This window comes from Phyllopteryx taeniolatus, chromosome 8, assembly GCF_024500385.1.
Source record: "Phyllopteryx taeniolatus isolate TA_2022b chromosome 8, UOR_Ptae_1.2, whole genome shotgun sequence".
NCBI lineage: Eukaryota > Metazoa > Chordata > Actinopteri > Syngnathiformes > Syngnathidae > Phyllopteryx > Phyllopteryx taeniolatus.
Genome location: NC_084509.1, coordinates 15,830,303 through 15,842,325, shown reverse-complemented (window position 1 = coordinate 15,842,325; position 12,023 = coordinate 15,830,303). Strand labels below are relative to the sequence as shown.

The 12,023-nt window shown below is 40.6% G+C and overlaps 1 protein-coding gene across 7 annotated transcripts in view; it reads left to right on the top strand.

The window, feature by feature from the left end:
- Positions 1–12,023, top strand: part of LOC133482210 (mitogen-activated protein kinase kinase kinase kinase 5-like) — a 30,294-nt gene that overhangs the window by 7,519 nt on the left and 10,752 nt on the right. For 3 of the 7 annotated variants that reach the window (XM_061782091.1, XM_061782089.1, XM_061782088.1), the window contains exons 11-23: positions 204–285; positions 633–749; positions 910–991; positions 6,465–6,517; positions 6,612–6,658; positions 6,746–6,793; positions 7,841–7,870; positions 8,082–8,127; positions 8,240–8,393; positions 9,636–9,727; positions 9,819–9,857; positions 11,445–11,520; positions 11,605–11,681. In XM_061782091.1, the coding sequence (XP_061638075.1) occupies positions 204–285; positions 633–749; positions 910–991; positions 6,465–6,517; positions 6,612–6,658; positions 6,746–6,793; positions 7,841–7,870; positions 8,082–8,127; positions 8,240–8,393; positions 9,636–9,727; positions 9,819–9,857; positions 11,445–11,520; positions 11,605–11,681 (943 nt within the window). The remainder of the gene's footprint in view (positions 1–203; positions 286–632; positions 750–909; positions 992–6,464; positions 6,518–6,611; positions 6,659–6,745; positions 6,794–7,840; positions 7,871–8,081; positions 8,128–8,239; positions 8,394–9,635; positions 9,728–9,818; positions 9,858–11,444; positions 11,521–11,604; positions 11,682–12,023) is intronic. The other 4 variants (XM_061782094.1, XM_061782090.1, XM_061782092.1 and 1 more) reach the window with 3 other exon arrangements.

The window sequence follows — 12,023 nt, the reverse complement described above, 5'->3', positions numbered from 1 at the left end:
TGAACCTTTTAGTGACATCACTGATGGACTTTAGTGAGGAACCTTCATGACTTTATTAATTGACTTTTGTACTTTTGTGGCTTTATTGGTGGACTTCAGTGATGGATTTTAGTGACTTTATTAATGGACTTTAAACCCTGACTTTATTATTATACCTTTGTGACTTTATTGATATTGACATTTAGGACTTTATTGATGTACAGGTCATCCATGTTCTACAACTTTGTGAAGGCTGTGCTGGTGAAGAACCCCAAGAAGAGACCAAGCGCCTCCAAGATGCTCTCAGTCAGTCATCCAATCTACCTTGAAACCCTCAATTTGAAACACTAAGCCTGCCTTGAAACCCAAAATTGAAACTCTAACCAAGACTCAAAACTCCATTTTGAAACCCTAACCCTGGCTTGAAACCCTAACATGAAACCCTAACCCTGGCTTGGAACCCTAATTTGAAACGCTAAGCCTTCTATGAAACCCTCACCTAGGCTTGAAACACAAACTTGAAACCCTAAATCTGACTTTAAAAGCTAATTTGAAAAGCTAAGCCAAGTTTGAAATCCTACTTTAAAGCCCCAACTCTTTTTTGAAACTGTAACCTAGGCTTTCTTTTTCTTGCGTCCACTCTTTTTTCCCAGCACATGTTCCTGAGCCAGCAGAGTCTGAGTCGGGCGCTGACTCTGGACCTATTGGAGAAGTGTCGACACCCCGAGAATCTCAAGTTCAGCTCAGCGACAGATGACGACGAAATGGAGGTCTGATTTACTAACGTCGTGACAACAATTTGACTTCACTGCTCCAGTTCAGCTTTAAAATCCATTTGAAACCAACTTAAGTCAATCAGTACACAATACTTGACTGTCTCCAATTGTATTTCTACATTGAGAATGTTGACTTTGTTTGTGTGCATCAAAGATGAGTGTGCCCAGATCATTGAAGAGGATCCAGTCCATCAACAAACACAACTGGGCCGAGAGGAAACACTCACACACAAAGGGTAAGATGACACACTTTCATATATACACCTTACACTGACCAGCCACTTTCTTAGGTACATAATGTAACGGAAGCCAATGTTGAAGTTCTACTGTTAAAAGATAATCGTTGTTCAACAACTACATGTTACAAGGAGCTTCCTATAATGGTTAATATCACCTGAGCACCTTGAGCTTTATTATTTATTGAGTTTATTGATGGACTTTAAGGTCTTTATTTACTTTATTAATGGAGTTTAGTGACTTTGTTTATGTAGTTTATTGGTGCACTTTAGAGATTATTAATGGACTTTATTGACGGACTTTAGTGCCTTACTGACAGACTTGACTGTCTTTATTCATGGACTTCAGCGATGGGTTTGAGTGACTTTATTATTGACTTGAGTGACTTTATGTATTGATATACTTTAGTATATATTATATATATACTATAAATATTTATTAACAATATATTACAAGAACGAAGACGAAGGAGAGGTGGAAAGCAGGTTCTTCAGCAGAAAGAGAAGAGGAAAGCACAGAGCCTAGAACTGAATGTGGGGACTTGAAATGTTGGGACTATGATGGGAAATGCTCGGGAGTTCGTTGACATGATGATTAGGAGAAAGGTTGATACATTGTGTGTCCAGCAGAGCAGGGAGAAAGGACTTAAGGGTAGAAGTTTAGGGGCATGGTTTAAATAATTTTATTATGGAGTAGATAGGAAAATAAATGGAGTAGGGGTTATTTTAAAGGAAGAGTTAGCTAAAAATGTCTTGGAGGTGAAAAGAGTGTCAGATCGAGTGATGAGGCTGAAACTTGAAATTGAGGGTGTTATGTATAATGTAATTAGTGGTTATGCCCCACAGGTAGGATGTGACCTAAAGGTGAAAGAGAAATTCTGGAAGGAGCTAGACGAAGTAGTTCTGAGCATCCCAGACAGAGAGAGAGAGTTGTGATTGATGCAGATTGTAATGGACATGTTGGTGAAGAAAACCGGGGTGATGAAGAAGTGATGGGTAAGTTCAGCATCCAGGAAAGGAAATTGGAGGGACAGATGGCGGGAGACTGTGCAAAAAGAATGGAAATGGCTGTAGTGAACACTTTCTTCCAAAAGAGGCAGAAACATAGGGTCACCTACAAAAGCGGAGGTAGAAACATGGAGGAGTAAGATTGAGAAGATTAAGGCAGAGCAGAGAACCATATGGTGGAAGCTGAGAAAGGTAGAGTTTTGTGCGGCTTTTCGAGAAGAGGTGAGACAGGCTCTCAGTGGACAGGAGGAGCTTCCAGAAGACTGGACCACTACAACCAAGGTGATGAGAGAGACAGGTAGGAGAGTACTTGGTGTATCTTCTGTTAGAAAAGGGGAGAAGGAGACTTGATGGTGGAACCTCAAAGTACAGGAAATTACACAAGGAAAGTGGACATATACAAGGAAGTGCGACACTGGAGAACTGAGGAGAGGAGAAAGGAATACATGGAGATGCGACGTAGGGCGACGGTAGAGGTGGCAAAGGCCAAACAAGAGGCATATGATGACATGTAGGCCAGGTTGCACACTAAAGAAGTAGAAAAAGATCTACGTATATAGTTTGGTCAGACAGAGGGATAGAGATGGGAAGGATGTGCAGAAGGTTAGGGTGATTAAGGATAGAGATGGAAATTTGTTGACTGATGCCAGTAGTGTGCCAGATAGATAGAAAGAATACTTTGAGGAGTGGAGTTTTTGACCAGGTTGTTGAATAGAATTATAGCGGGCGAGAAGATGCCTGAGGAATGGAGGAAAAGTGTGCTGGTCCCCAATTTTAAGAACAAGGGTGATGTGCAGCGCTGTGGGAACTATAGAGGAATAAAGTTGATGAGCCACACAATTAAGTTATGGGGACAAGTAGTGGAGGCTAGATTCAGGACAGAAGTGAGTATTTGCGAGCAACAGTATGGTTTCATGCCCAGAAAGAGTACCGTAGATGCATTATTTGCCTTGAGGGTGTTGGTGGAGAATTTTAGAGAAGGTCTGAAGGAGCTACATTGTGTCTTTTTAGATCTTGAGAAAGCCTATGACAGAGTCCCCAGAGAGGAACTGGGGTACTGCATCTGGAAGTTTGGAGTGGCAGAGAAGTACGTTGCAATAGTACAGGACATGTATGAGGGCAGCAGAACAGTGGTGAGGGGTGCTGTAGGTGTGACAGAGGAGTTGAAGGTGGAGGTGGGACAGCATCAGGGATCAGCTCTGAGCCCCTTCCTGTTTTCAGTGGTGATGGATAGGCTGACAGATGAGGACTGGAATCCACATGTACAATGATGTTCTCAAAAGACATTGTGATCTGCAGTGAAAGCAGGGAGCAGGTGGAGAAACAGTTAGAAAGGTGGAGCCATGCACTGGAAAGGAGAGGATTGAAGATTGTCCAAAGTAACACAGAATATATGTGCGAATGAGAGGGGAGGAGGGGGAAGAGTGCTACAGGGAGAAGAGATATAGCGAGGGTGGAGGACTTTAAATACTTGGGGTCAACAGTCCAGAGCAATTGTGTGTGTGGTAATGAAGTGAAAAACGGGTCCAAGCAGGTTGGAACGGGTGGCGGGAAGGTGTCAGGTGTGTTATGTGACAGAAGACTCTCTGCAAGAATGAAGGTTTATAAGACAGTGATGAGCCCAGCCATGATGTATGGATTAGAGACTGTGGCACTGAAGAGACAACAGGAAGCAGAGCTGGAGGTGGTGAAAATGAAGACATTGAGGTTCTCTCTTGGAGTGACCAGGTTGGATAAGATTAGAAATGAGCTCATCAGAGGGACGGGCAAGGTTAGATGTTTTAGAGAAAAAGTTAGACAGAGCAGACTTTGATGGTTAGGACATGTCCAGAGGACACAGAGAGAGTATATTGGTAGAAGGATGATGAGGATGGAGCTGCCAGGAAAGAGAGCTAGCGGAAGACCAAAGAGAGGTTGATGGATGTAGTGAGGGAAGACATGAGGGCAGTTGGGGATAGAGAGGAGGATGCAGAAGATAGGCTTGCACGGAAAAGAATGACACGCTGTGGTGAACTCTCATGGGACAAGCCAAAAGGAAATGAAGAATGTTGCAAGGAGTTCCAGTTCATGTAAAACTGCGTGAACAGGGACTTGAACCCTGGACCATCAGATTAATAGTCTGATGCTCTGTGGGTACGGAAAGTATTCAGACCCCCGTAAATTTTTCGTTCTTTTTTTTTTATGTTGCAACCATTTGCTAAAATCATTTAAATTCATTTTTTCCACATTAATGTACACACAGCACCCCATCTTGACAGAAAAACTGAATTATTGAGATTTTTGCAGGTTTATTAAAAAAGAAAAACTGAAATATCACACCGCCATAAGTATTCAGACCCTTTGCTCAGTATTTAGTAGAAGCACCCTTTTGAGGTAATACAGCCATGAGTCTTTGGGAATGATGCAACAAGTTTTTCACACTTGGATTTGGGGATCATCTGCCATTCCTTGCTGATCCTCTCCAGTTCTGTCAGGTTGGATGGTGAACGTTGGTGGACAGCCATTTTCAGGTCTCTCCAGAGATGCTCAATTGGGTTTAAGTCAGGGCCATCACGGAGTTGTTCTGAAGCCACTCCTTCGTTAATTTAGCTGTGTGCTTTGAGTCATTGTCTTGCAGCTGAAAAACACCACCACAGCATGATGCTGCCACCACCATGCTTCACTGTTGGGACTGTATTGGACAGGTGATGTGCAGTGCCTGGTTTTCTCCACACATACCGCTTAGACTAAGGCCATCAATTTCTATCTTAGTCTCATCAGACCAGAGAATTTTATTTCTCACCATCTTGGAGTCCTTCAGGTGTTTTTTTTTTTTTTAGCAAACTCCATGCGGACTTTCATGTGTCTTGCACTGAGGAGAGGCTTCCGTCGGGCCACTCTGCCATAAAGCCCCAACTGGTGGAGGGCTGCAGTGATGGTTGACTTTCTAGAACTTTCGCCCATCTCTGGAGGTCACTGTGCTCTTAGGAACCTTAAGTGCAGCAGAATTTTTTTTTTTAACCTTGGCCAGATCTGTGCCCTGTCACAATTCTGTCTCTGAGCTCTTCAGGCAGTTCCTTTGATCTCATGATTGTCATTTGCTCTTACATGCACTGTGAGCTGTAAGGGGTGTGGCTTTCCTAATCAAGTCCAATCAGTATAATCAGACACAGTGAATGAAGGTGTAGAACCATCTCAAGGATGATCAGAAGAAATGGACAGCACCCGAGTTAATTATGAGTGTCACTGCGCAGGTGTGTGTGGTATTTCAGTTTTTCTTTTTTAATAAATCAGCGAAAATTTCAACAATTCATTTTTTTTCCTGTCAATATGTCAATACATAAATGAGGCGGAAAATGAACTTAAATGTTTTTAACAAACGGCTGCAATATAACAAAGAGTGAAACATTTAAGGGGGTCTGAAAACTTTCCGTACCCACTGGATATTAGGGCTGGGTAGCGAGTAAAAATTGGATGGAAAAGTTTGATCACAATTAATTGCATTTTTATACATACTTCTGCCTGTGGGCTTGGCCCATTCCCTCATTGGGCTGTAGGCTGGTGCAAGCAAGATGGAGATGTGGTTGGACTAGCCAAGGTGGGGGCAGACAAGTGCTCTATATGCATCGCAAATGTTTGTGTACACACAATCTAATGTATTATTTCCCCTTGTTGATATGGCGACACGATGAAATCTGGGAAGAGTGACCATCAATGTTACAGTCAATGCACTATTATTTATTTATTAACTTTATTTATAAACTTTCATGACTTCATGGACTTTATTTATTAACTTTAGATACTTTATTGATGGACTTTAATAACTTTATTAATGGACTTGAGTGACTTTATATACAGACTTTGAGTATTTTATTAATTCTCTCATACTCATTCTCACCCAATTTATTTATTAACTTTATTTGTAAACTTTCATAACTTTATTTATGGACTTTATTGATTTACTTTAACAACTTTATTCATGGACTTTAATGACTATTTACAGACTTTGAGTACTTTATTAATTCTCTCACCCAGTGCAAAAGATCTGCCGAGTTAGAGTATTGATATAATACAAGGACATTTTTTCTCTACAGTAATGAGTTTTGAAAATATTTTTTGGGGGGGTTATCTCATATTGTGTAATAAGGTAAGGTCACTTGAACAGTGATTTCAATCATAGACCCTCAGACTAAAAGTTTGATCCTCTACCAACGGAGCCATGCAGGTTAGACTTGCCCAAACGACAAGCGCAATATTGAAGAAGAGCATGGTGGTGGACTCGTGATTTTATTGATTGACTTTATTAACTATAGATGAACTGTTGTAACTCAGTAGACTTAATATTATAAACATTGTCTTGCTATCAGTCATGCTCACAAATGGCCATGTATTTATTTTGTAGCCAAACTAGAGAATGAATATTTACTACTTTACAACTTTACAACTTGATTTGTTTAAATTAACGTTGTGTGTAATAATGTTGCAGTGGAGCAAGTCTACTCTCAGACACCTGTGAAGAAAGAATCAGAACATACAACTGTGAGACTTTAGACACCTGTGCATCCTTGCATACATTCACATACATTTAATCATACAATGCTACATTGACATTGTTAAAATGTTTTTTGTGCAGATGATGAGTTCCGGAAGCTCACATGGCATCAACACACATTCTGTGAGGTACACACATGCACGCACACATCCACACACACATACGTATACACACACTCGCCACAATGTGTTTTAAGTGCTCATTTTGTGTGTCAGGGACAAGGACTCAGATTCTTCAGACGATGACTATGATGATGTGGCTGCGTAAGCACCCCTCTCTCTCTCACACACACACGCACACACGCACACACACACACACACACACGCGCATGCGCACACGTACGCACACACAGTTGTATCTTTTTAGCCAAAAATTTAATGTTTTCTTTTCCAATGAAGTTGTGACGTTGTGTAAAATGTAAATATAAACCGAATACAATGATTTGAAAATCCTTTTCAACCTATATTCAAGTGAATACACTACAAAGACAAGATACTTAATGTTCAAATTGATAAACCGATTTTTAAAGAAAATATTTTTTGTGTTACATTACCTTTCCTTTTAACAACACTAAATCAGCGTTTGGGAACTGAGGACACTAATTGTTGAAGCTTTGTAGGTGGAGTTCTTTTCCATTCTTGCTTGATGTACAACTTCAGATGCTCAACAGTCCAGGGAGTCCGTTGTGGTATTTTGTACTTCATAATGCGCCATACATTTTCAATGGGAGACAGTTCTGGACTGCTGGCAAGTCAGTTTAGTGCTTGGGCTCTTTTGCTACAAAGCCAGCTGTTGTAACATTATGGCATTGTCTTACTGAAATAAACAGGGATGTCCCTGAAAAATACTTTGCTTGGATGGCAGTATATGTTGCTCCAAAACCTGTATGTACCTTTCAGCATTAATGATGTCTTCCGAGATGTGCCAAGTACCCATGCCATGGGCACTAACACACCCCCATACCATCACAGATGCTGGCTTTTGAAGTTTGCGCTAATAACAATCTGGATGGTCCAGAGGACGCAATGTTGATAATTTCCGAAAACAAAACAAACAAAAAACCCCAATTTGAAACGTGGACTCGTCAGACCACAGCACACTTTTGTACTTTGCGTCAGTCTATCTCAGATGAGCGCAGGTTCAGAGAAAGCGGCAATAATTCTGAGTGTTGTTGATATATGGCTTTCTCTTTGCATGGTAGAATTTTAACTTGCATTTGTAGATGTAGCGACAAACTGTATTAACAGATGTGACAATATTCTTTACACAATCTTCTTCTTTCTTCTTTTCCTTTCGGGTTGTCCTGTTAGGGGTCACCACAGTGCGTCGTCCTTTTCAATGTAAGCCTATTTTTGGCATCCTCCTCTGTCACACCAACTGCCCTCATGTATTCCCTCACTACATCTATCAACCTTCTCTTAGGTCTTCCTCTAGCCCTCTTGCATAGGAGCTCCATCATCATCATCATCTTCATCCTCATCCTCATCTCACTCACTCACTCACTCACTCACTCACTCACTCATTTGATCCACTCTCTCTGCCTGCCCACAGTGTCACAATGCCACCAAACCAAATGCCACCTCCACTTCCCCCCAGGGTAAACAAACAAGCACATCAATTCATAGAACCTTTAGTAGTACAGTAAGTAAATTAATCAGTGTGTGTGTGTGTGTGTGTGTGTGTGTGTGTGTGTGTGTGTGTGAGTGTAGCCCAAAGTGCGTTTGAGCTCAGAAGAAATCATTTTGGTGGAAGACAATGGTGCGGTAAAACCTTCCTCACTGTGCGTCCCCTTGCCCCTCGTTAGGACGTCCAGTGGGACACACCTCAGAGCAGCTCCACACCCGCGACTCATGAGACAGTCAGGTCAGACACATGCGCACACATATGCACTTGACTCATTTTATTTAATGAATTTATTTACTGATGGGCTTTGGTGGGCTTTGGTTATTTTATTGATGGACTTCAGTGGCATTATTTATGGACATTAGAGAATTTATCGGTGGACTTTAGTGACATTATTTATGGACATTTAAGACTTTTTTTTGCATTATTTATGGATATTAGAGATTTTACTGATTGACTTTGGTGACATTATTTAGTGACTTTATTTATGAACTTTAGTGGTATTATTTATGTACATTATATAATTTATCGATGGACTAGTGGCATTATGGAGGCACTGTGAACGACTGGTTAGAGCGTCTGCCTCACAGTTCTGAGAACCGGGGTTCAAGCCCCGGCCCCGCCTGTGTGGAATTTGCATGTTCTCCCCGTGCCTGCTTGGGTTTTCTCCAGGCACTCCGGTTTCCTCCCACATCCCAAAAACATGCGTGGTAGGTGAATTGAGAACTCTAAATTGCCCGTAGGTGTGAGTGTGAGTGCGAATGGTTGTTTGTTTGTATGTGCCCTGCGATTGGCTGGCAACCAGTTCAGGGTGTACCCCGCCGCCTGCCCGATAATAGCTGGGATAGGCTCCAGCACGCCCGCGACCCTAGTGAGGAGAAGCGGCTCAGTAAATGGATGGATGGATAGTTTAGTTGGATATTATTGACGGACATTAGAGACTTGAGTGACTTTATGGATGGACTTTGGTGACATTATTTAGTGACTGTATTGATAGACTTATTGACATTATTTAGTGACTCTATTAATGGACTTTAGTGACTTTAGTCATGATCTTTTGTAACTTTATTTAGTGACATTATTGACGGACTTGAGTGACATTATTTAGTGAGATGGTGAGTGGATTTTACTGACTTTACTGATGGACTTCATTAATTTTATTTTGTGACTTGATTGAAGAAATGTATTGATGGACATTTGTGACTATGCAGTAATTGTATTGAGGGAGTTTAAGGATGTTATCCGTGACTTTATTTAATGACATGATTGATGGACTTCAGTGACATTATTGAGCAATTTTAGCGACTTCATTGAGTGACTTTAGTGATTGAGTTTAGTAAATTTATTTAGAAGGCTTTTTAATGGACCTTGACGATATTGTTTAGTGACTTCATTGATGGACTTCAGTGACTTTACTGATGAACTTGATTGGGGGAATTGTATGTGTGTGTGTGTGTGTGTGTGTGTGTGTGTGTGATGCAGATCCTGTGTCCTTCCAGTTGAACGACCATGATGTGTTACCCCCTGAGCTGCCTCCGAAAAGCAGACGCAGACACCAGCAGCCCTCATCAAAGGTATGAATCTAAGTACAGAAGACCACTCTCTCTTATGATTACACTTTAACCTTCTCGTCTGTGTGTGTGTGTGTGTGTGTGTGTTTCTCAGGACCCTGCCAAGTGCGTGAGTCCTCTCATCAAAACTCTTGTGAGTTTTAATGGACTATATCAATGGACAATTAACTATTGTTTGACTGCATGACTTCAATGATAGACTTTAGTGACTTTATTGATTTACTCTATTGGATGACCATTGACTTTTTTGATGGACTTAAGTCACATTATTGAGAACAGATCTGTGTGTTCAAATGTAGGGAGTAAAAGTAGTCATCAGAAAAGTGGATACTTATGTAAAGTACAGATACCCAAATAATCTACCACATAGGATTTGTACTTCATTACTTCCCATCACAAATCGACAAATTCAGCAACCAGGAACTGCGGCAGAGAGAAAATCAGGAGGCAGCAGAGAGACAGATTTAGAGGCGGAAGTGGGGATGAATTGGCCACACCTTACGTAAACCAATTGATACCATCACGCCAGGCCCTGACATGGAACCTCCAGGGAACGCAGAAGTTTGGAAGGCCCAAAAACAGCTGGAGGTGGGATACCAAGGCAGGGCGGAAGTGACATGGTTCCAACTGGAGCGAGAGAGGCTAGCCCTATGCTCCTCTCAGAGGTGACGAGCAAGAGGAAGAGGAGTTCCCACCACTGAATACAAAACACGCTCATATAAACTCACTGGCCACTTCATTAGGTACTTGATCTAATACAACAAATTTTGTTGTTGCAAAGATAGTCATTCATTGAGCTGTAAAGTATGTTTCAAGGACATTGATCCTTCCAGTGATGTTTTTTAAAGTTATTTAATTTTTCTGTTTCATCCCATGCAAGTAGCATCGCCTGAACAGGGACTTGAACCTGATTAAAAGTCTGATGCTCAACCAACTGAGCTATCCAGGCTCTGAGAGTGCGTTACTTGGCTGACCAGCAGAAACAAATAACAATATACGGATGTAAGGTCTTAACTATTGACTAGTGATTGATTCGTGCAGCTTTAGCGATGGAATTTTACAACTTTTTTGATGAACTATCAATACACTTTAATTACTTTATTGATGGAATTAAGTTACTTTACTAATGAAATATTCACAGACATTAATTAATGGTCTCTTAGTGGCTTTATTGATGTACTTACGAAACTGAATATACCAGTAAACTTTGGTAAGGATTTTTTTGCTTTATTAGTGGACTTGGGTAAGTATCGACTTTATTCATGCATTAGCGACAGTATTGATTAACTTGATGCACTTTATTGATGGACTTCAATGAGTTTATTAATGGACTTAAGTGACTTTATAGATAGAATTTTGTAAAATTGTGACTTTAGTAATGGAATTTTACACCTTAATTGGTGAACTTCAGTTACTTTAGAGATTGACTTTGATTTTAGTAACATTATTGATGTATTGTAGTGATTGTATGGATGGACTTCAGTGAAAAACATTTGTGACTTTATCGATTGACAATCGACTTTAGTAACTTTATTACTGGACTATTTTTTACTTTATTGAAGGACTTTAGTGTTGGATTTTTAGTGACGTTATTAACGGAATTTAGTGAGTCCGATGCTCCACCGACTGAGCTATCCAGGCTCTGAGCTCACGTGTGTCTTAGTGCACCCCAGCAAACTACTTGAGATGGTACAGTCCAATGTCTTCCCTCCTGGTGCAGATCTACTTTAAGATCTTCCAGGGCTGCCCTCTTAAAGTAAAGTGCTCCACCACTTGGGAACACCCAGAAACAAAAGGTACCAAAGAGTGAATGTTCTTCTTTTTCAAATTATTTTTTTGTGTGTGTGATCCATCTTTGCATCTCTGATCCCCCCATCCAGACCAGCACCTGATCCTGGGTGCAGAGGAGGGCATCTACACACTCAACCTCAACAGCTCAGAAGCCACAATGGAGCTGGTATACTCTTTTTGTTAATTTTGTGGATTATTTGTGTTTGTTCTGTTTATTTCTAATGTGCAAGGAGGTGGTGATTTTGAATAACTAGTGAGACTAGCGATCACAGTAATCTAATAATACAAATAATTAAGAAATATACAGTATATAATTATATTACTGATTAATTACTTATTATATTAATTAATTATAGACCCATACATTGAGCATGTGTATGTGATCAAGCGTGACTGATTATGCTGTGTTTTTTTTTTTTTTTTAATTTCAAATCCTTGAATTTATTTTTTAATTGTGCAAGATGGCAGTTATCACGACTAACTGGCGAGAGAAGGAGTGATCAAATTC